Source organism: Camelus bactrianus, chromosome 5 (assembly GCF_048773025.1).
Source record: "Camelus bactrianus isolate YW-2024 breed Bactrian camel chromosome 5, ASM4877302v1, whole genome shotgun sequence".
In the NCBI taxonomy this organism is placed as follows: domain Eukaryota; kingdom Metazoa; phylum Chordata; class Mammalia; order Artiodactyla; family Camelidae; genus Camelus; species Camelus bactrianus.
In genome coordinates, this window is record NC_133543.1 from 56483847 (window position 1) to 56507075 (window position 23229).

At 48.2% G+C, this 23229-nt stretch overlaps 2 protein-coding genes across 3 annotated transcripts; both read left to right on the top strand.

The window, feature by feature from the left end:
• The first annotated feature begins 1342 nt into the window (after positions 1-1342).
• Positions 1343-11176, top strand: HOXD3 (homeobox D3). 2 transcript variants are annotated; one of them, XM_074363924.1, is made up of 4 exons: positions 1343-1929; positions 3712-4764; positions 6084-7757; positions 10603-11176. In XM_074363924.1, exons 1-2 carry the CDS (start codon positions 1389-1391, stop codon positions 4467-4469), a joined length of 1299 nt encoding a protein of 432 aa, XP_074220025.1. In that variant the 5' UTR covers positions 1343-1388; the 3' UTR covers positions 4470-4764; positions 6084-7757; positions 10603-11176. The 2 variants fall into 2 exon arrangements, with proteins under 2 accessions (XP_074220025.1, XP_074220026.1); XM_074363925.1 differs by lacking the exon at positions 6084-7757.
• An 8510-nt stretch (positions 11177-19686) lies between these two features.
• On the top strand, positions 19687-22234 carry HOXD1 (homeobox D1). Its single transcript, XM_010960736.3, has 2 exons — positions 19687-20727; positions 21087-22234. The coding sequence occupies exons 1-2, from the start codon at positions 20082-20084 to the stop codon at positions 21419-21421; spliced, it is 981 nt and encodes a 326-aa protein (XP_010959038.3). The 5' UTR covers positions 19687-20081; the 3' UTR covers positions 21422-22234.
• The last annotated feature ends 995 nt before the right edge of the window (positions 22235-23229 follow it).

Genomic DNA, 23229 nt, shown 5'->3' on the forward strand with positions numbered 1-23229 from the left:
GTGTAGATAATGTGGTCCATCATGATGATCACAACGGAAGCCTGGGAGTTTGGGGGAAGGAAAGTTGCCTGAAAGATGAGATTAAGAATTCAGACCAGGGAGCTGACCTATGAGTTTTCATTATCAAGCAGACAAAAGTGGTTGAATGGTATCAGTTATACTTTAACTCATTAGGGGCCTTTCAGGAGAAGGAGGGGGGTGAGTGAGAAGGGAAACCCCCCATCAAGAGTAGGAGGACACAAAAGGCACAGAATTTTTTTAGTTTTTTTTTCTTCTTCTTCTAATCTGGGTCCATCCATCATGCCATGAGAGGTTCTCTCATTGGTTGTAGGTTGGGTAGGAGGTGGAGTGGAATGGATGATCCAGAGCACAAGTCAATAGTAATATCTATTTATACAATGGATGCAAGATAAAAATGATAAAGTTATAATATAAAGCATTCTCCATTCACCCATGCTCCATGTACTTCAAATTCTAAATCTCTTCACTTATTTCCAGTAGTATCCATTTAAAAGTAGTGGAGGACAATGTAAGCATCTAGAAAAATGTAGATGAAAGAGAAGAAACTTTTCTAGAATCAAAATAAGTCCGGGAGTCTTTAAGTCTTCTTTTTGGCTTTTATCTCCTAGTAGATTTCACAGTGCTGACGCACAGAGCTAACCAGCTGATTCTCACACTGTCACCGGAAAGTGGACTATCTTGGTCTCCATGAAAGATGCTGTGATTTTTGAAACCAGGTAGGGGAGATACTTTTTTTTTTTTTTTTTGAGAGCTCTGGCTGTTCTGAGTGTGTTAGAGGGCTTTTTTCCCCCATCAAAACCCTGGGATGATTCAATAATGAACTGATTGATCCATTCATTCATTCACTCAACAAGCATTTATTGCACTTACTACATGTGGGCTGGATGTTAGGAATATATAGGTAAATAGGATACAGTCCCTGCCTGCAAGGAGCTCAAGTCTAGGGGGAGAATCAGCCATTAAAATGTATGAGGCTCTAAGTGCTTTTCTATGTAGTTTCAAAGGCTAAAGTGATAACCTTGGAGAAAGAAAGTTGTATCTGTTAAAAAAAAAAAAAAAGAAAGAAAGAAAAAGAAAAGCCCCTTCCTTTGAATGGAGTTGAGCTAAAGAGAAGTCTTTTCTTATGTTTATGAGAAATTCCTTCTGACTTTTCCAAGGGTTCAAATAAAATCCCCAAATCCTCCCACTATGAAGTGGGTGGGAAGCAGAGAGCCTGGGTTAGTCCTTCTGTATTGACTTGCCAATGACAGTCCCTCTGAGGCCTCTCACTTTTCTTCTTTGCAGGTCACCTGAAGCCTGGGGCTGCCCCATCTCTCTCAGGATTTGGCAGACAGTGGAAGTGGTGGTGAAGGAGACAGTGGTGGTCAATGTTATTTGAGCAGGGTCAGCAGGCCCCGGAGCTTCCTGAGTACACGATGCAGAAGGCTGCTTACTATGAAAACCCAGGACTCTTTGGAGGCTATGGCTACAGCAAAGCTGCTGACACTTATGGCTATGGTGCCCCCCATCAGCCTTATCCACCCCCTGCTGCTGCCAACTCCCTGGACACTGATTACCCAGGCTCTGCCTGCTCCATCCAGAGCTCTGCACCTCTGCGAGCCCCAGCCCACAAGGGGGCTGAACTCAATGGCAGCTGCATGAGGCCTGGCACTGGGAACAGCCAGGGTGGGAGTGGTGGTAGCCAGCCTCCTGGGCTGAACTCAGAGCAGCAGCCACCACAACCCCCTCCTCCACCTCCGACCCTGCCCCCATCCTCACCCACCAATCCTGGAGGTGGAGTACCCACCAAGAAGGCCAAGGGTGGGCCCAATGCTTCTAGCTCTTCAGCCACTATCAGCAAGCAGATCTTTCCCTGGATGAAAGAGTCTCGACAGAACTCCAAGCAGAAGAACAACTGTGCCACTGCAGGTAGCTCTCTGAGGGGACTCACTCCCAGACTGACCCCAAGAAGCTAGCTCACCTAGGTAACAAGAGACTCAGGGCTGGACGTACAACTTTGGAGGCCATATGTCTAAACTCTAACTCATGCAGAAATATTCTATTTAGTGTCTCTGATTGGGGTCATATCCTTACAGTGACAGAGTGCTGACTTCCATTCCAGGCGGCTGGCACCATTACTGGACGTCTCATAGTTATTAATAGACAGCTCTTCCTTATACTGACCTAATATCTGCTTTCCTGGGCTGCTGGTCAGAACTCAGCTCTCTCTTCCAGCCAACAGTTCTTTAGACCTTGAAGATAGGTATTATGATTCCCAGGTTCAGGTGGTTAGGTAGCCCATATCACATGAATCCCACACTCCCTTAAATTAACAAGAACTAAAGTCTGTGGAGTGCTATGTTAAGAACCATGTTAAGTGCTTTACAAGCATTAACTAATTTAATTTTCCAAAGAACTCTTTGAGGGAGGTGTATGATAACACCCCACTTTACAGATAAGGAAACTGTTAGAAATAAGTCACTTGCCCAAGATCACAAAACTACAAAATGGCACACTTGACTCCAACCAGGGCCTGCAGGGCATAACCATGGAGTTCTACTTGGCCCACCCCAGCCCAATTCTCCCCATCTCAGCAAGTCCCTAATGTGAAGGGGTATATCCTAGGGGAAGAGGATGTACTCAAACATGAGCAGCCTTGGGGTTTTCTCCCTGGAAAGGGAGACCCTGGAGTTGAGAGGATCTTCTGTAGGTTCATTCAGGGTGTGTAGAGGAAGACAGGCAGGGCCAGGAGCTCTGAGGCCTGCTGTCTCCCTCTGCTCAGTTGGCTTGGTTCCTGAACTTTTCTGGCCTTGTGTTCTCTGATGTACTTTTATTTCCAGGTAGATAAACTGGCTCCCAGGTCCAGAGCTAACTTGAGGCCCAGGCTGTAGCTAGCTTGTTATCAGGCCTCTGGGGCTGCTGCACCAAGACGAAAGTGTCTTCAAGCCTGTAAGCTCCTTCTCCTCCTGCCCCTCCTTCCCAGCTGCAGGCCCAGGCCCTCCCTCCCAGGAGAAATCCATTTGTCTTCCTAGGGAGGGAGTGGACAAGCTGTGAGAGGTGGGTGGCAGGGGCTGTGGAAATCAGTGTTGAGACTGCTGCTCCCAGCACTGCAATACTCAAAATATGCCCAGGCTGGCCTTGGATCCCCTAAAACTCTGGGGCAGTGTTTTTATGGTTTGTAACTTTCCTGCATTTGGGTACAGAGTCCATAGGTGCAGCTGGGCTGGAGTGAGGTGCCAAGATCTCTACCCTCATTCCATGCTTCCTAGGGTGCTTTGCTCAAGAGCCAGCCTCTGAGCAAGGCAGACTGGGGCTGCCTCCTGAGCCCCAACCCCAGCAGCAGAGGCTGGGAGGAGCATTCAAAGAAGTCTTCTTTGACAAGGGGAGGCCTTACCAGCTGCTACTAGTCTCTCACTAAACTCCTCCACAGCCCCGGATGGGATGATGGACGTGGTTGAAGGGGAGGGGCCGGGCAGAGTGAATTGAACTTCAGAAGGCAGATGAGGGTTTCAGGTGCGACTGATAGGTAGGCCTGGAGCCGTTGAGTTCCCCCTGGGAATCTCACCTCTCAACGCCCCTCCTCCACTCCAGTTAGGATTAAGGGAGGGAGGGGTGAAGGAAGAGGAGGGAGCCAGGGAAGCACCCCTCTCTGGGCCCTGGGTGTCCCCACCTCTTAGGCTCAGCGTCCCCTCTCTCTCCCTCCCTGCCCAGGAGAGAGCTGCGAGGACAAGAGCCCGCCGGGCCCAGCGTCCAAGCGAGTGCGCACGGCGTACACAAGTGCCCAGCTGGTGGAGTTGGAGAAGGAATTCCACTTCAACCGCTACTTGTGCCGGCCACGCCGCGTGGAGATGGCCAACCTGCTGAACCTCACCGAGCGCCAGATCAAGATCTGGTTCCAGAACCGGCGCATGAAGTACAAGAAGGACCAGAAGGCCAAGGGCATCCTGCACTCGCCGGCGGGTCAGTCCCCAGAGCGCAGTCCGCCTCTCGGCGGCGCCGCTGGCCACGTGGCCTACTCCGGCCAGCTGCCACCCGTGCCCGGGCTGGCCTACGACGCGCCCTCGCCTCCCGCCTTCGCCAAATCTCAGCCCAACATGTACGGCCTGGCCGCCTACACGGCGCCGCTCAGCAGCTGCCTGCCACAGCAGAAGCGCTACGCGGCGCCCGAGTTCGAGCCTCACCCCATGGCGAGCAACGGCGGCGGCTTCGCCAGCGCCAACCTGCAGGGAAGCCCGGTGTACGTGGGCGGCAACTTCGTCGACTCCATGGCGCCCGCGTCTGGGCCGGTCTTCAACCTGGGCCACCTCTCGCACCCATCTTCGGCCAGCGTGGACTACAGTTGCGCCGCGCAGATTCCTGGCAACCACCACCATGGACCGTGTGACCCTCATCCCACCTACACAGATCTCTCGGCCCACCACTCGTCTCAGGGACGCCTGCCCGAGGCCCCCAAACTGACGCATCTGTAGCGGCCGCCAACAGCCCGAACTCGCGGCACAATTACCTCGTTTGTTTGGGTGGCGGGGGTGGCGGGCGGGGCCGGCGCGGCAGCTCGGTGACTCCCCCTCCCTCGCTCTGGCCCGGTCGCTTCCTTCGGGTCTCGGGCCAAGAGCGGCCGAGGCGCAGGCAACTGGGCCTCCTCTCCAGGCGCGCCCTCATTTGGGTGACTCGCCATAAATCAGCCGCAAGGATTCTCCTCTGTAAGCCTGACAGTGCCGTATCATGCGGACCGAGGGACTCTAATCTGGTAATGGTGTCCCGAAGGTAAGTCTGAGATCCATGTGCGGCGCTCCTTGCAGAGGGACCAGAGCCCGGAGAGCCCGGGCCTGACCCGCGTCTAATTTAGTTGCGGAGCCCTTAATTTATAAGCTTCTTCCCGTCAAGATTGCATTGGACTCAACGATCTGTATTTATTATTTGAAGCGAGTCGTTTCGTTTCCCAGATTATTTATCCTCGTCTTAATGTATTTATGTGTATATTTGTAGAATTTCCCAGCCGAGTTTAGGAACGTGCTCCCAGGCCACCGGGGGCCCCATTTCACCTCTTTAGTCCCCTTGGTCTGAACTAGTTGAGAGAGTAGTTTTGAACAGTTGTAACCGTGGCTGGTGTTTGTAGTTGATGTAAAGGATTAAGACCGCAAATTGTTCTTCATGGGTAAGTCAGGTGGCCCCGTGGCGTGGCAAGACACCCGTTACTCATTTCTGAACAGCCGCAGCCCTCTCCACTGGACACAGTTTATTGATTTCAAATTGTCTGGTACTATTTGAACAAACATTTAGAATAAAAAAAATTTCTCAGTCAGAAGTGTATCTGTGTTAATCACACACACTTGCCTTTATCTTGCGTACAATCCCGGTGGAAGGCCCCCCAATAGGCTGACCCTTTGAAATATTTTTTTCCATTTATTTGGAATCTAGTACATAAATTGGTTCTGGGGATAGTTGATTATATTCCTGCTGTTGACATTAGGGGATAAATATCTGAGGATACAAACCTAAAAGTGTTCTGCGAGGGATGATTTGGGTAGGGCTTTTCACTGCTGCCTGCTTTGCTGTTTCTACCGTTCTCTTTCTAGACACAAATCGACTTTTTTAGGTTGCATTTACATTGGGGAGGGCAGAGCTCACTTTTCTGCGTTAAGTAGTTAGAAAAAAAAACTGAAAGAAAATTGACAATCAAAGAAAAGACACAACAAAACTCATAAGAAGAACTGAGCTATGAAAAAGCTAAGGTGCAGAAAAAGAAATGATCGTTTGAAGCCACACACTTAAGCTTTTTCTCTAGAAAATGCTGTCAGATTTTTTCCTTTATAGAAGTCGGTGGTTCATTTCTAAAGAAAACAAACGTACCCCACGATGTAAAGTAATAAAAGTTTCATTAATGGAACAAACAAGTATAAACACCTGTTTAACTCCTGTTTCTTTGTACAAAATGGGCAAAAACATCTTCAAGGATTTATAACCGTTTTGTAAATATTCCCGTGGCTTTAGCTGGGGTGGACTACTTACATCCGCTTCTCTAGGAAGAAACACTTGGAAAACGCCTTCAGAAAAGGTTCATTTTTTTTTTTTTTGTATTTCAGTAAAGTCGGCCCACGCATCTTTATTTGGTTTGACAAATAATGCAACTCCTACTACATCCCCAGTGACACAAGGTGAAATTCCTATTGTGTGGAAATAATTTAACTTCTAATCTTATGGTGGAACAATCGTTTTTATTTGGATGTTTGTGTTTCGCTAAATAATGATGGATCAAAAATAATATTTAGTTTCCTTGTTCCTTTGTGCTGTTTTTAAAATGGCATGTTAGATTGGGGGCGGGAGGGTATTGTCTTTTTGGTAAATTTCACTTTATCAGAGCAGGTTTAAAGTATACATGTTGTAGAAGTGTATCAACAGAATAAATGACTTCAACCGAGGGGATATTTTACCCACTTCAAGGCTTAAAATTGTTTTTCTATGAAATTTGCATCCATAGGCAGAATTTCTAATTGTTTTGTGAGAAATTATTTTTTAAGCTATTAGGGAAATCAAAGAGCTTGCTGCCTTGCAGGGATTACAACCACCTTTCTTAACTGGCTAAATATTAAATAGATGAATTGTCAGGCTGTTTAGATTCAGCCCGGTTTTCCCTCATCTCCTCTTCCTACTATAAATAATAATAAAAATACATAATGCATCACGGCTCCAGGCGTTTTCCAGCGCGGTGTGTTACCGCAGGAGTATCTGCTGAGTCTGCGGGTGTCTGCAAGGCCCCAAGTGTCATCTGTGGCTTAGGCTTTCATGGATTAGATTTTAAACGATGTCTAGCCCGGCTGACATTAGCTTTCCCTCACACTCAGGCTCCAAAGAAGTGCAGGGTTGGGGGCTCCCTCTCCAGGCAGCCGCAGCCGCCCGAGGCATCTCTCGATAGTCGAGTAGGAGTTCGCTTGGGACAAATCTGCGGTCCTCTCTCACCGAGGCTTCCAAGAATGGTTCCGATACGTTCCTGCCATTGGCGTGTCATGTGATGGGCACACTCCGTCGCTCCCGGCGCGCGTGGGGGCGGCGGCGAGTCTGGGGAGGGCACTTCCCACGCGGCCGCCGGCCAGAGCGAGAGCCCGGGACCGCGCACAGACATTTAAAACTTCATAAATTATAAACAAGCCTCCTTGGCCTTCGCCGTAAATTCTGCTCCTTTTGAGCCCGCAATTAGTGTTAGGAAGCACCGGAGTCTAAACACAACCACTCTCTGAAGCGCCCAACTGCCCAAGGCTGCAAACCTTTATTTATTTCCCCAGGCCACCCCTCTGCACCCCGAGGTTTGCACACAGTCGCCTCCCCGCCCCCGCCACCGCCCGTGGTATACACTCGACTGGATTCCTGCTCTGCGAAGGAAGGTCACAATAGCTGCTCTATCGGCGGAGGCGCCCGCCTCCTCCCTCCCGGGTCTCGGAAAAGCTGAGGAAGAAGAGTGGGGGAGGGGAGCCCGGCCTGGGCAATGGCGCCCCGGGCTCAGGCCTCTCCTTCTCCCGGGGAGGACTTGCATCGGAAAGGGGCCAGTGGGCAGCCGAAGGAAACTGCGCCCCTCCCCAACCCCATCCCGAGACTTCTTCCTGGGGAGCGCACCAAAGCCTCGAAGCTGCTGGCCCCTCGCCGCCGGGCGCTGGGTCGAGGGTGCCCGGAGCAGCAGGCCTCTCGAGAGCGGCGGCGCCATTGTGTTCGCGGCCCCGCGGCTGGGAGGCTGCACAAAGGCAGCGCGGGGCGGACGCCGGCAGGTGGGGAGGGGCCGGGCCTCGCTTCGGGCTTTGGGCTCTGGAAGGTTTTCCTCGTTTGCCCAAAGGGAGGAAATGGTTTTTAGGCTCCGGCCGTGGCCAGCTCTGCCTTTTCCCTGTAGAGACTGGTTTGGGGGAGGTGGGATCAGGGACGTTCTGGGGGATCCTCCTGAGGCCTGAAGGGGTCAGGGCCTCAAGCTCAGGCCCATGGATGCGGGGCGGGGGGGCGGTGGCAGTCATTTGGGAGCCCCTGATTGTTCGGTTGAGACAATCAAACATGAATTAAAGCAGAGTAGAGATAAGGTGGCTGGAGTGGCCAGCTGCAAAATAGGAGGTGGGGGTGGGGAAAGATTTAGTCAGAGAAAGAGCTTGCCCTGGCTACCAGGAGAAACTTAGGACCCAGCCAGGAGTGGAGTGAGGAGACCCAATTGAGCAAACCAGGGGGATGGGGAAGTTGTGGAGGAAAGGCCCCTGTAAGGAAGAGTAGTCCCGGCCCCTGGAAAGGTGGTAAGAAAGGGCGATTACACATTCTGCCTCCTGGCTTTCAGACCTCAGCCTCATCCAGGGACCTGACAGAGAAAAATCTGCCTCTGATGGAATCATTAAGTTAACCATCCATTTGTACCATTTCTTTGTACAGGCTTTCAAATGAGAGAGAGGGAGAGAATATAGAGTGAGTACTTTCTCCTTGGTGCAGCCCTAAGCCTAGTCCCTATCAGAGACACATCAGCCAAATTGGTTTCCCAGGCCCCAGAGGCTGCTAACTTTGCTGAAGAGGACTTTCTGAATTTCTATCTGTAAGGAGTATTATTAAAAGATAGTGATTATCTATACTAGTTACTCGACCCTTCTCCCTCCCCCATTCTGTACCAGCCAACTGACGCTTGACTGAAGTGATTTTCTCAGCCAGTAGGCTTGGGAGTCTAGGCTCCCCATCTGTTGAGGTTTTTCATTAGGGAGGGTGAAGAGGATGTGTGTGGGTGTATGTTTGAATAACAAAAAAGAAACCCCACATTCTAATAAAAATGTATTTCTCTGCTTGACCTGGGGGAGCCAGAAGCTTGTTTACACCATCAGTATTCAAGGGATGGTCACAGGCCTGTTTTGACTTTATCCTGAGAATTAGTTGAAGGTTCCGATTGAAGTCAAGAATTGGTTTATCCCAGTTACAGATCTAGGAAGGTCCTCTTTATCTGGCAATTCTTGGCATTACTTGGTCCTTTCAGAAACTGTAAGAAAAGAATAGGATGAACAGAAGTTTGTATTAAATAAAAAAAGAAAGAAAAAAAGAAAGAAGGTTCCAGTCCCTACAGGCCCATATATAGCCTGATCACTTAAGGGAACTGCAACTTCCCAGAGAGGGTTTAGCTAACAGCGTGGGTGAGCAGACCTATACCTAGACACTTTGGGCATAGGGAGCTGAGACTGAGTGGCCAGTACACCCTCACCACCTCTCAGGACTGGCTAACTTAGATCTCTCCTGCAGAAGGTCTAGATGGAGACAAAAAAGATTGAGTGATGAATCCTATGCACTTACTGCATTGGTGGAGAGGATTATCACAGCGAATGAAATCATTGTTCCCTTGTCTTCTACTCCAGCTACAAATGCCCTTATTTTGGGGGCCCAAATTTGGTGCCAAATGAATTCATATACCTGGCCGAAAGCCCAAGCCTAAGCCCTTTCCTCAGGTCGCACACCCACCTTGACAAGTTGGGAAAGTACAAAGACAATTCAAACACTCACTCTCAGACCAGGTCCAGCCTGAAGCACAGAAGAAAGGTTTCCACACATGTAGGAAGAGCCAGGGTAAACAGGAGTCCACTCATCTGCAGTAGCAGAAGCAGGTGAAGGATCCCCGAAAGATCAGCATGGTGCAGGATACTACTTAAGTCTTCTTGTCCTAGCTCTTGTGGCAAAATATATTGACTGGTTCCTATATGTAGTCTGGATCATTTTAATAGAATAATAATATCTAGAAAATCATGGAAGTAGGATTTTAACAATAGAAAGGGACCAAGATCTTAATTTAAATCAGGTATCAGGTACCAGGAACCCTGGTACAGATGAAGTGTTTTTTCTGGGGAAGAGGACCTAAAACCAGGCCAAGAAGACCTGTTGGGGCTTTTTTGAAGGAGGGGAGAAGTGCATCCCTGACTTCTGAGGAGACAGGGAGAAAGCCTTTTGATGACTCTTGTTCAGAGAGCTGCCCTACGAATACCGCATCCCTCTCTCCACCTCCTCCGCAAGGGCACTAGGCCGGGCGGGGAAACTGAGTCGGTAGAGCTGAGTTCGATGCAGTGTCAGAGCCGGGACCAACCCCCCGCCCCCTTCACGCGTCTGCTAACCCCTTGGGGCCGCAATGCTGCCATCCCCGCCTCAGGCTAAAAACACACAAAGGAGGCCCTCGTCGGTCCTCGAAACGGGGGACAATCGGGGGAGGGGGCTGGCGTGGACCCCGAGTCTGAACACCTCCCTCCCTCGCGGTGAACAATAGACGTCGTCTCCCCGGGCGGTCGGCGGCACAAAGGCCGGCTTGGGCCGCGCCACCATGTGACGCGGTCGCTCGGCCTGCTCTCCCCGCGGCAGGCGCAGGCGGCGCAGCGCGGAGAGGCGGGCTGCAGCGGGTGGGTGGGGTGGGTGTTCCTGATCCACCTGGAACGCTTTCGGAAAGACAAACGGTGAGTTAATCACCCAACCGGCTGGCGGCCGCGTCCCCCTAGCCCGCAGGGAAGCTCGGGGAGGGGCTGGGGTGAAGGTAGGCTCTGTGTGTGTCTTGGGGGGGGGGGCGGGAGAGGTTAGTCCTATTAAGAGTTCATCAATCACCGGTGTGCACTTTTCGCTCGACAGCGGTTCCTTCTACTTCGGAGCAAGTCTGGGCCAGCTGGGATTCGACCAGAAACCGCAAGCGGAGGAGACGCAGGCACGCAGGCTGAGCTACCAGAGGGCGCGACCCGCCGCCCGTACACTGCCGCGCGACGCGCGAGGAAAGTGCCGACCGGTCACCTCCTCGCACCCGGGCCGCGCTGCCGCCTGCCAGCCCCGCCCGCGGACAGCGCGGGGCGCCCCCGCCTCCCCGACCAAGTGATTCTGCCTCCCCCGCCCCGCCCCCACGCACCTCCCGCTCGGCCCAGTGACACCCTTAAATGCTGCTGTCCCTCAGCCCCCCGGAAAGGGACAAATCCATCTCTGAAGGCAGGACAAGAAAAATCCCAACGGGTCTGAAGGTTCTTGCGAACACTGTTTTAAGACTTTTATAAAAGATACTCCTAGGGATCAGAATTCAGGGGAGAGTCTGAACTAGTTTCGTTCTCTTATTTACCTGCAAGAGTGTTTATATGGGAGGAAGCAGGGTGAGTCCTGTTGAACTTGGAACTAAACTTGAATGCCATTTAAAACAATAAAAATATACTTCAAGCACCAACCACAATGATATGCCTCTTCTCTCTTTTCTGATGTCAGGGAAGGATTGGAGTATTTTTACTTGAGCTCTTTTGGGTTCATTTTAGAAACACCGTAAAGGGATAGACTGCAAGCTGAGGGGCGGGTGTGTGTGTGTGTTGTGGGGGCTGTTCACAGCAGGAAAGCTTGAGTGAGAGGCTGGGGGAGCACTTTTATACCCCCTCTTGAGTGGTACCTGTTGTCTTCTTTGCAAATTATAAGAGTTCTGGGCTACCCTCTCTCTGACCTTTTTTTCTGAGTGACATCAGCTAAGAAGTTTCTGAAGTTAAATGTGTTACCTCAGCTCACAGGAAAGAGCCCTGAAGGACAGAAAGTCCCAGCTTTCTCCTCCTCCCCTCAGTCCTCTTGTCTCTCACTATCCTCTTGGGTGGAAATAACTTGCTTTGGAGAAATGTTCCGCTAACATTTTACCTCAGATAGATATTAGCTGAAACATTAAACCTTGCACAGTGTCCTGAACTCCTTGAGCAATTAAAATACTGGCCCTCCTGTCCTTGGTTCAGAGTCCTCTGTCCTTTCACCAATACCTACTATGTGCACTGTACTGGGCTCTGGGATACAGGATTGAGTTACTAATGGTGTATGCCCTTTGATCTCCTGGGAGAGAAGAAGAATAATCCTAAAAGTGTGTGACACATGCTGTCACAGAGGTGTGGCCAAAATGTTCCTGGAATAAAGAGAAGGAGCTAATCATGGTATTGTAGTGTCAAAAAAGGCTTTTCAGAGGAGGTGAATTTAGGTCCTTGAAGTATAGGAGATTTTTAGGCCTAGGAAGGAGGGACATACCTGGTGGAGAGAGCAGCACATGTAAAAGCAGGGAGGAAGAACAAGATCTGGACCTGGAACAAGAAGAGTAGTTTGGAGTGAGGCATCTGGCTGACAGAGAGGCCGTGTAATGGCCATGGAGAGAAGTCTGGCCTTAATGTGTGGACAATGGAGAGCCACTGAAGGTTTTAAGCTGGGACATGAGGTTATTTATTTGGAAAGCTAACTCTTGGGGTCAGTGTGTCTGACTGAAGAAAGGAGAGATAGGAAGGAAGAAGAACAAAGGAGGAAGCTGTGGCCATATTCCAGCCTAGAGAGAATTTAATTTAAAGAAGATGAAGAAGAGAAACATTTAGGAGGAAGTTAAATGTGTTGAAGAATTTACAGGTCTTGGTGATCAATTGGATGAGTGAAAAGGAAGTTGCAGATAAACAAACAACCCAATCAAAAAAATGGGCAGAAGACCTAATAAGACATTTCTCCAAAGAAGACATACAGATGGCCAACAGGTACATGAGAAGATGTTCAATATCGCTAATTCTTAGAGAAATGCAAATCAATACTAAAATGAAGTATCACCTCACAGCAGTCAGAATGGCCATCATTAAAACGTCTACAAATTATAAATGCTGGAGAGGGTGTAGAGAAAAAGGAATCTTCCTACACTGTTGGTGGGAATGTAAATTGGTGCGGCGACTACAGTATGAAAGTTCCTTTAAAAAACTAAAAATACAGATACCATATGGTCTATCAATCCCAGTCTTGGGCATATATCTGCAGAAAACTCTAATTTGAAAGGACTCATGCACCCCAATGTTCATAGCAGCACTATTTACAATAACGAAAACATGAAAACAACCCAAATGTCCATCAACAGATGAGTGGATAAAGAATATGTGGTGTATATATACAATGGAATATTGCTCACCCATAAAAAGAATGAAATAATGCCATTTGCAGCAACATGGATAGATCTAGAGATTATCATATTAAGTGAAGTCAGAGAAAGACAAATATCCTATGACATCATTTATATGTATAATCTTAAAAAATTATACAAGTGAACTTATTTATAAAACAGAAATAGACTCACAGACATAGAAAACAAACTTATGGTTACCAAAGGGGAAAGCAGTGAGGCGGGGAGGAGAGGGATAAATTAGGAGTCTGGGATTAACATATACACACTATTATATATAAAATACAGAACCAACAAGGACCTACTGTATAGCACAGAAAACTATATTCAGTACCTTGCAATAACCTCTAATGGAAAAGAATCTGAAAAAGAATATATATATATGTATAACTGAATCACTATGCTGTATACTTGAAACTAACCCAACAATGTAAATTAAATATACTTCAGTTACAAAAATGATTAACAACAACAACAAAAGTTGTGGAAGTTAATCCCTAGGACTCAATTTTGAGGCCTAAGAGGGTAGTCAGGTAATCCACCCCAATGAATAGAGGAGGAGGAAGAGACTTTGCAGAAGAAATGAATGAGTTTGGGTTAGGTCTATGTACTTTGTTTTCTGCTTTGCTAACTGACATATTGTGTGACTCTAAGAAATTCACTTAATCTTTCTGGCCTTCAGTTTCATCATCAATGAAACAGTCAATAAAGATATCTACCTCATAAGTTTGCCATTAGAGCTGTGTGTGTGTGTGTGTGTGTGCGCGTGCACGCGCGCGTGCACATAGGCATTAGGTATTATCTTCATCAGGTCCAAGTGAGTGACCTATATAAAGCTAAAACCTAGGGAGAACATCCTTTTACACACACCATGCTGATCAATACTTAGATCCTGGGTGGCCAGTGAGAAGTAAGTCTCAGGGAAATGGAAAACAACACCCTACTGTTTCCCAGATATTGAATCTAAATTAATGCTTAGGACTAAGTCAGAGCAGATTGCTAATCAGAGCCCCTCCGCTTTGGGAGGGTACTCTCCAGAGAAACATGCAGAAATGTGGTCTTGGTATCAGTCCACTAAAGAGGGGGCCTCTTAGCAGATGTCTGAAAGCTTCTGTGCTTTTTTATACCATGTATCTTTCAGGGAAAGCTCGAAGCCACCCATTCTCTTTGAACCTCCTTAAGCTTCCTTGTGGCACAATGTTGTATAGGAAAGAGTGTTGAACATCTGGCCTTGGCTGTTTACATTGGGCATGACTATAGTAAGTTGTTTATCTTTCTTCTGTGTTAGTATTAGCATTTGTAAAATAGAATTATGATAGTATCAAATCAGATAAGGAAGAATGACACTTTTTGGAAAAACTTATTTTTCACTTACCAGATTGGCAAAAATTTAAAAAAATTAATATTCAACTGATTTGGCAAGGGTGTGAAGAAACAGGAATTTTCATATGTTGCTGGTAGAAGTATAAATTGATTCACTTCTATCTAAGGAGAGCAATTTAACAATATATATCAAAATTGCCAAGGCAAGTACATTAGACTAAGTAACTTCATGTCTATGAGTTTTTCTAATAGGCAAAAACTTGAACACATGTTTGTAATAACAAAAGACTAAAAATAAGCTAAATGCCCATTAATAAGGAACTAGCTAAATAAAATTGTGGTAGGTGTATACAGTAGAATAGCATGAGGTTATAAAAATAAACCAGGAAGTTCTGTATGCATTTACATGAAATGATCTCCAAGATATAATAGGGGGAAAAGCATGATGCAAAAGAGTTGTAATATGCTATCATTTGTGTAAAAATGTGGGGAGATATATCTATATCTATCTATGTACCTAATTGTATAAGTATAAAGTATTTCTGGAAATATATAAGAAGAGTGAAGAAACTTAAAAACTTGGTTTCCGTGTGAAGAGGAACTAGGTGGCTGGGGAGCTGGGAGGAAGAAAGACTTCCACTGCATACCCTTTTGTACCCTTTGAATCTTAAACCATGTAAATTTAAATTTCTTACCTGCTATAAAAATAAAGGAGAAAAAAAAGAGATGAGTACAAGTATACGTGTACCTGTGTGTGTTCACATGTCCTTGTTTGTACTTGCTTATCCAGCTACATTAATCTAGGGCTACCTCTTGTGTCCTCCCAGGGCCCTGATGCTGAGCAAGCTCAACAGGAAATGAATGGATCTTTTACCCTTGCTTGGTAGAGGGTGTGGAAACCCAGGTTCAGCTCTGCCCTTTCTTGTGGAAGCAGCTCCAGGTGGGACCTTAGAAGTCTGGGGCAAAAGTTTAGCAAACAAATGGCAAAGGGATGGCTGCAGGCCTCCCAGTCAGCCATGCTGGCTGTGTGCTCTGCCAGAAACAAGGTGCCTCCTTGGACACTGTGTGCTGTTGCTCAGTATGGAGGCCACCACAGTGCAGAGGAGGGGCTGCCTGACTCCCTGCCCTTTTTTCAGACTGTGGAAATTCAAGAGACCCAAGTTGGTTCTCTCATTTTTTTGCAAGATGCTTTGCCTTTAACTTCTAAGTAAAGTGGCTTCTCTGCTAAAAGGAGAGGTTTGATGTTGCTTATCTCTAAGGGGCCTTCTAGCATTGACATCTTATGCTGTGAAAGGTCAGTCGTTGGCCAGAGTAACAGGGATAGGCCAAGGGATGGTTGGCCCCCTCTGGATCCCTAGGGCTCAAATGCTCATTCCAGACAGTTTGGGAGAGATGGAAGGAAATGAGAGTTGGCTCCTCTCTCCGGAGACTCCCATTCCTACTCCTTCCTTCTTCCAATTGCCTCAGAGCCACTCAGTTTTCTCTAAAGAGATTGGGAGAGACAAATCCCTTTCCTTCACTTCCTACCACGCCAGCATTCTCAAAGCACTATTTTGTCAGCAAAACTTGGGAAACTTCTCCTGACTATTTCTTACGGGTATTTTCTGGAACTTCAGCTCAACTGGATTTAAGTTTGACCTTGACCTTGACCTCTCTGCCCCTACCACCCAACAGGCTTCTGGACACTTTTCAGGCATAATCCTGCTTCAGCTAGCCATGCACTCTCATCATGCTGGGCAAGAATCACCCCTCTCTCCCCACACTGTCCTCCACCCCAGCTTTTAAAGTAGAAAATTTTCAAAGTGTGGTTCCAAAGAACCCTGCTCTAGGGGTTAGGTAGGTACATACAGTAGAATAGCATGAAGTTACCAACAGGCTTATTAAAAAGAAAGACCCTGGAGTCAGACCTTTTGGACTAGAATCTCTGGGCAGTGGAGTAGAGAGGGCCATGGGGTGAGGGGGGTAGGCAGCCTGAGGAATCTGCACACTGCACATTTAAATAAGCTTCTCTGCTGATCCCTACCCACATAAAGTGGTGCTGGGAGCCAGTAATCTAAGGACATCCTTTAGCCAACATTAGTCATAGTGAAGACACACTGATCTGCCCATTTTTATTTCTGTCCAACAAACTTGATTGAATGCCTACCATGTGCCAGGCATGGGGTGGTCCCACGAGCCTCTCATTCACAAAGCTCTCAGGGAAAGGCCCAGCACACTAAACTCTTCTCAGGGCAGGGCAGGTTATCAGACATCCATAGATTTAGAATTCCTGTCCTTAGGATCCCTTCTATCCCTACCTCTGTCTTGGGATAGAAGGATGCTGCAGAGAATGGCAAATCTTGCTTGAGAGAAAAGATCTCCCCTTTTTACCCCAGTGAGCAAGAGCCTTTCTATCCTTTGGGGCTGTGGAGCCAAGAGTTTACATGTACTCAAGCGTCTCCAAGGGATAACACAATGGGACTTGTGGAGAGGGGTTGTAAGAGGCTTCTCAGGAACAACTGTAAACATACAGAAGACCAGACCGCCACCCTCCATCACTTCTGTCTGCAGAAAAGAAGCTTGTTGTTCAAACGGGAGAGAAAGGTAGTCATGGGGGTTGGGTAGGGGTGGCTGCTGTGGTGAGCAGGATGGGAGCGATTTCAAAGCATTCCTACATCAAACACAACCTGGCAATCAGATCCCTCTGCCGTCACCTCCTGCTGAGAACTCACAGCACTAGGACCCAGCGGGGCAAGTGACCCTCGGGAATCCATGACTTGAATAAGCAATAAAATCAGTAAGACATTTCTCCCATATTCTGTGAATTTCCAGGAGACAAACTTTAAAGTCACTCAAAATATCATATATCTTTATACATATACTTCTCCCAATATCTTCCAATATCTCCTTAGAAAATTATAGATTCAGATTTTCCTAGAGTATGTTTATTGAATTGCTAAGATCTGTGCCAGAAATGATTCCCTTATTCCTTTGGTTTGAGAATATATTTTCCACACCTAACCCTCATGTAACAAAAAGGTCTTACAAACTAGGTCCTTGGCAAATGTTTTTTGAATCTCAGCCTGAGACGACCAGTGTCTTGACTTCAACCTGAGCAAGTCAAGAAGCAGGCAGGAGTGGAGATGGCAACTCTGAGCCCCAAGGTGTAGAGTATGCCAAAGGCTGGGAGATTCAAAGGAGTAGAGAGAAGGGTGAACAGAATGTAGTTTTCTGTATGCAATTATTGGGGAACTGTTACTGGGTCTGAACAAATATTGAACATCCCACCCACCCACTCTTAACCCACAGCCTGAAAATAACACAGTTTTTAAAAATCTCATTCTCTTTCAGGACATTTTCTTCTCTTAGCAAAAGCTCAATCTCTAAAATTTTGCTTCAGGGAAATAGTGTGGACAGCTTATGGGTGCATCAAAGTCAATACTTAACTGGAACAGGAAGGATCCAACATTTGCTCCAAATGCTTAGCAGCAAAAACCTGGTCCTTGTTGCAATGAACACTGCCAAGTCACCAAGGCTGCCTGTTTTTCTTGAAACCTTAGAGAAAAGGCCCTTAATCTGATAGGTCTTGGTCAGATTCGCCAGTCAGGCTGGGTTTTCTGTCCTACATCCTGGGTTGCAGTCAGCTGGATGTCTTTCTCCAGAGAAGTTTACAAGGCCACTCTTCCTTCTTGACCCCCTAGGGCCTCTGGACCTCGAAGCTGAGATCAGATGTGTACCTTTTGAGAGTGGGTCTTACTGTTTTGAGCCAGGAGTGTGAGATCTGAGACGTTATACTGGTAAAAACTGGCCATTAAAGTCTAGCCAGCTGGTGGGATAAGGGGGCATTGTGAACTCAGCAGCATCTGATCTGCTGATTCTTTTGCATTAAGGATGCAGAAGGAGGACAGTGAAGAAATGCATCTATATTTGAAGCCTCAGCTAGCTCTGAAGAGCTCTGTCATTTCCCAACCAAGGTGCTAGAGAAGAGCCTTTACTTTTCTCTTTTTAAAAATTATTTAGGACCTTTGTCATGTGTTTGGGCTATAGGAGATAACTGAAGTAGCAACACCAAGTTTGAAGGGCTATTTCAGCACAAGATTTTTATTTCCCAATTAAATCCAAGAACTTCAGCAGTGCAGGAACCCCAGACCCTTAGCTTTGTGCTCACTCCTAGGTGTCTACCCTTTACCCTCCTGGCTCAGTTTCAGCCTCACCAGTGGTAACACTTTTGGTGTGTGTTTATTTATTCACAAGTTCATATCCCTGTAAGGAACTGGCTCCCTGGTCTGTGATGGCTTATTTTCCAGACTTCCTCAGAGTGGAATTTTAGGCAAGGGCTCAATCGTTCTTTCATGACAAGTGGATCAGTAAAAGAATAATAAAACCTTGGTCACCATAATTCAGAGGCTGTAATAGATCAAGTTCTCAAGGGCACTTGATTAAGCCAAGAGTAGACTCTTTATTCACACAGTTTTAGGAAACCAACCTCTTTCATTACTACTGTGTGTAAATAACATTTAATTTGTTATTTTTCCTACAGCCCCAAAGAGGGAAACATTAAAAAAAAAATGTTCAAGGAAGCTGAAAAGTTTGTCAATGTAAAGCTTGCCTTTGTAATAATCCTTCTACTCTTCATTTCCTGTGCCAATAGCACTTTTATTTCCCGTCTCTCTATACTCAGTAAACAAAACCATATTATCAAGGGAAAGACGTGAGCCCATTAACATTGTGAGCCCTCAGATTTCACTCGCAAGAGACGACGCAGCACTTATCTAATGGAGCAGAAGCTTTAATTGCTTAGAGGTACAAGCCCGTCCAAACCTCTGAGATCTGACCGGTCCCTGGGAAGCCTTTGCGCCCTAGAGCCAAGCGCCTCGAAGAAAGCGTGCACAGCACCGGTGCGTGTGCCAGCCTCCCAGGGAGGAGCACAGAGAGGGTTCCACCTCAAGGGCAGATTCTTTATTTTGACAGTGTAGACAGAGGGGGAAATCTGCTTAACTTCCCACAAGGCAGAAACTATCTTCTGTCCAAATCAAAACCTGGCACTCCAACACTCGCCCTTATGCCGCCACAAATGGAAGGAGTGGAAGAAGCTGGAGAGAATGCTGTGAAGTAAAGTGAAAATCTAGTCTAAAAGTGAAGATTTTGTGCCGCCCCAGGTACACAGCTCCTACAGCATAAAATTTAGTCCCAAGAGTCTGAGGGAGGGGAAAAAGAGAGGGGAAATTTAACATCTACTCCAGTTTAGAAGAGGGATAACACCAGTGCTACGAAAACTGAAAAAGCATAAGGCTCAAGAAAAAGGGAAGAGAAATAAATTTACCTTCTCCGGAGAAGGCTAGGAGCGGTCCCCAAGGGCCGAGCTCCACGCTTCCTTTTAACCCTTTCCCCATCGCGGCGCCCACCACCCACTAGCCACCCACGATGCAGAAGAACATCCCCTACATCCTCTTGTCCTCACCCGAGCGGCTAGTCCTGCCTCTCTGCCCCTACCTGGTTCAATACCTGTCCGGGGAGTAAGCGACCCGCGCTCTCGCCCCGCCCTTCCCCAGGCAGCCCCGGGCGGGGCGCCTCTCCTCCGGGCCTGGGGTCGTTGGGCAGTGACCTCCCGCCGGTTTGGCAAAGTTGGCGGCGGGGCAGGCGCGTGGAGCCGCGCGCCAGCCGGGACCCGAGCCGTGCGGGGACAGCGCCCATTGGCCGGCCGGCGCCACGTGGCCAGCCCCGCCGCTATATTAGGCCACTATTTACCCTCGGCTCGCTTGCCATGGCTCGGCGAGGGCAGCTCGTGTAGAGAGGAAAGGCAGAGCGGCGCAGACCGCGGCGGTCCTGCCAGCCCCGCACCCGGGCCCGGCCAACGCGCTCAGGTGGGTGGGCCGGAGTCATGAGCTCCTACCTGGACTACGTGTCTTGCGGCGATGGCGGGGGCGGTGGCGACGTGCTCAGCTTCGCGCCCAAGTTCTGCCGCGCCGACGCCCGGCCCGTGGCCCTGCAGCCCGCCTTCCCCCTGGGCCGCGGCGACGGCGCCTTCGTCAGCTGCCTGCCCCTAGCTGCGGCCCGAGCGGCGCCTTCGCCCCCGGGCGCCCCTGCGCAGCCTCCCGCACCGTCCCCGGCCGCGCCCGCGTTCGCGCCGTGCCCCCTGGAGGGGGCCTACGAGCCGGACGCCGCAGCTGCCGCGGCGGGGGCCGCGGACTACGGCCTCCTGGGGCCCGGGCCCGCTTACGACTTCCCGTGCGCGCTCGGGCGGCCTGCCGACGACGGCGGGGCACACGTCCACTACGCCACCTCGGCCGTCTTCTCGGGCGGCGGCTCCTTCCTCCTCAGCGGTCAGGTGGATTTCGCGGCCTTCAGCGAGCCCGGCCCCTTCCCGGCGTGTCTCAAAGAGCCTGCCGACGGCCACTCCGGGGCCTTCCAGACTGCTTCCCCCGCTCCTGGCGCCTACCCCAAGTCCGCGTCCCCGGCCTCCGGCCTCCCGGCCGCCTTCAGCACGTTCGAGTGGATGAAAGTGAAAAGGAACGCCCCGAAGAAAAGTAAGTACTTGGGCCCTGGACCGACGGACCCAACTAGGGGTGGGGACGGAGTTTGCCCGGCGGAATTGCGCCGGGAGCTCGCCAAAGCTGTTTCTCTGGACCGCAGTTTGGGTTTTATGGGGAGAACGCGGTCCGGGCATTACTAAAGTAGGCGAATCACTTGGGCGTGCTCCGAGTGCCAGGTGTAAAGAAAACTGCATGAAGAAGCCCTCCGTGGAGCTTTTCTCCCAGCACAACTGTGTTCAGAGACCCAGGAGGGCTGCGCGGTGACTGATTCTCATGTAGCCCCAAGGATCAGATCCCCCGAGACCTGCCATCGCGTCCTCTCGCCCCGCTGACGCCCTGTCTTTACGTTGCAGGCAAACTCGCCGAGTATGGTGCCGCCAGCTCCTCCAGCGCGATCCGCACGAATTTCAGCACCAAGCAACTGACAGAACTGGAGAAGGAGTTTCATTTCAATAAGTACTTAACTCGGGCCCGACGCATCGAGATAGCCAACTCACTGCAGCTGAATGACACCCAAGTCAAAATCTGGTTCCAGAACCGCAGGATGAAACAGAAGAAGAGGGAACGAGAAGGGCTTCTGCCCTCCACCACGCCTGTGGTTTCCCTCCAACTAACCGTCTCAGGAACGAGCCCCACGAAGTCTGGCAAAAACCCGGGAAGCCCTTCTCAGGCCCAAGAACCTTCATGAGGTTTAGTCATGAGGCTGAGGAACCGCGGCCTGCAGAATTCATAGGCTACCCACCTCTACCTAGACTTGCCAGCTCAGTTTGGAATGGAGGTGGGCATGGACAGAAATAATTGAGGTTTCATTTGGGAGAGGAAGTGTCTTAGTTGGCTTCTGAGTTCCAGACCATGGGTGTACAGATAATAACTTGAAGTCTAAAGTCACTCATTTGTTTATTATTTGTGTCTTATCAGGGAAAAGGTGCCGAGCCACCAGCCCAGCCCTGCTGCTATGTTGCCTAACTTAGTCATATGCAATTCTCACAATTCTTGAGTACAGAGTGGTAGAGCATTCCTTACTGAGCTCTGCCAACCCCCTGATGTGCTCAGAAGAGCAGCTACCCAAAGTTTTATCTGGTTTTAATTTAAAAGACAAGGCTATATGTATTCAGCTTCTAGAGTTGACCAAAGCTTGTTAGAGTTAGGGCCTCCTGGATGTAGCTAAGCTGCTTCAATGATGATCTTCATATTTGCACTACAGTTTTTTTTTTTTTTTTTCCTCTTTAAAAAGCGGTTTCTACCTCTCCATGTGCCTGAGTGAAGATACAATCACTGTTTAGTTAGTAGCTAACAAATCTGCAGGGTGGGTAGAGATCCTGAACCACACCTTGACTCCAGTTACTTAAACTTGAATGTAAATATATACAGTATGTATATTTTTTAAAAGTTTGCTTGCAGTGAACTTACATGTGACATTTAATGTCATAGCATGTAAAGGATTTGAACTTTTTTTTGTAATAAAAATGACAGAATCTGCTATTCCTTTTCCTTATGCTCCTTTCATTTTGATTATCTTTCTTTAAAGATGATTAGGTTTCTTCTATTTGGAACTTCTCAATTCTGCTATGGGAATTTGTTAGGTTGACAACTGTAAAAACAGTACTTTTTAGAGGTTGTGTATGCAAACAAGTTGGGGACAATTTTCTGAACAGTTTAAGGGAGGAAAAAAACCCCTACTATGCCCAATATCTTCCCAAATATGGAAGTATTTCCTTACCTTCAGTGCTCTACCTTTATGGCATATATAGATGGCACATGAAATTGAGGCGTCCACTGTGGGAGTGTTGTAAAGCCAAGGAGATATAGCAGAGAGATTCCTTGTTCTTTTGTCTCCTGCTCTCAAAAGGAAGAGGAAGGGCAACTTGAAGTCTGTGTTAGTTGGTTAGTGTTCTCTGAAGAAGGCAGCTGCACATCAAAAAGTCTCAACGTCTGAATTCCCATTTGCAAAGTGAAGAATTACAAAGGAGGCTGGGAGAGGCCAGTAGTCGGAGCTTTCCACTTCCTGTAACCCAGACTGAGCATCTAGCCTTATAAGAGAGCACAGAGGGGTCTTTTTGTTTTTAAAAATGAAATATTTTCAAATGAATTCTTTGGAAGAAGTACAAGCACAAAATTTGAAAGTTGGCAAGAGGACATGTGGCAAAAACCCTCAAACTTTGTCTCTCCACCCAGCCCCCAGTTCCCAACCCTGAAGGCCACCACGGTTGAACAGGCTTTTATGTAACCTTACACGAATTACTTGAAAAAGTGCAATGTTAATACACAAATCAAGTGGTTATTTGGGACAACTGTCAGGGCAGGTCATTTTTCTCAGTTTACAGATAACTATAGCTATATCCTTAAAATTCTCTGTATAATTCAAGTGAAAGACTTGAAAGCCCAAAATAATTCAGATGAGAGCCTCAGCTCTCCTAGCTGGATTTCTAGATTCTCCTGTAGTACTTCAAACCCCAAAATTCAGACGTCTAATAATTGTGGACGATTCCTTTTCCC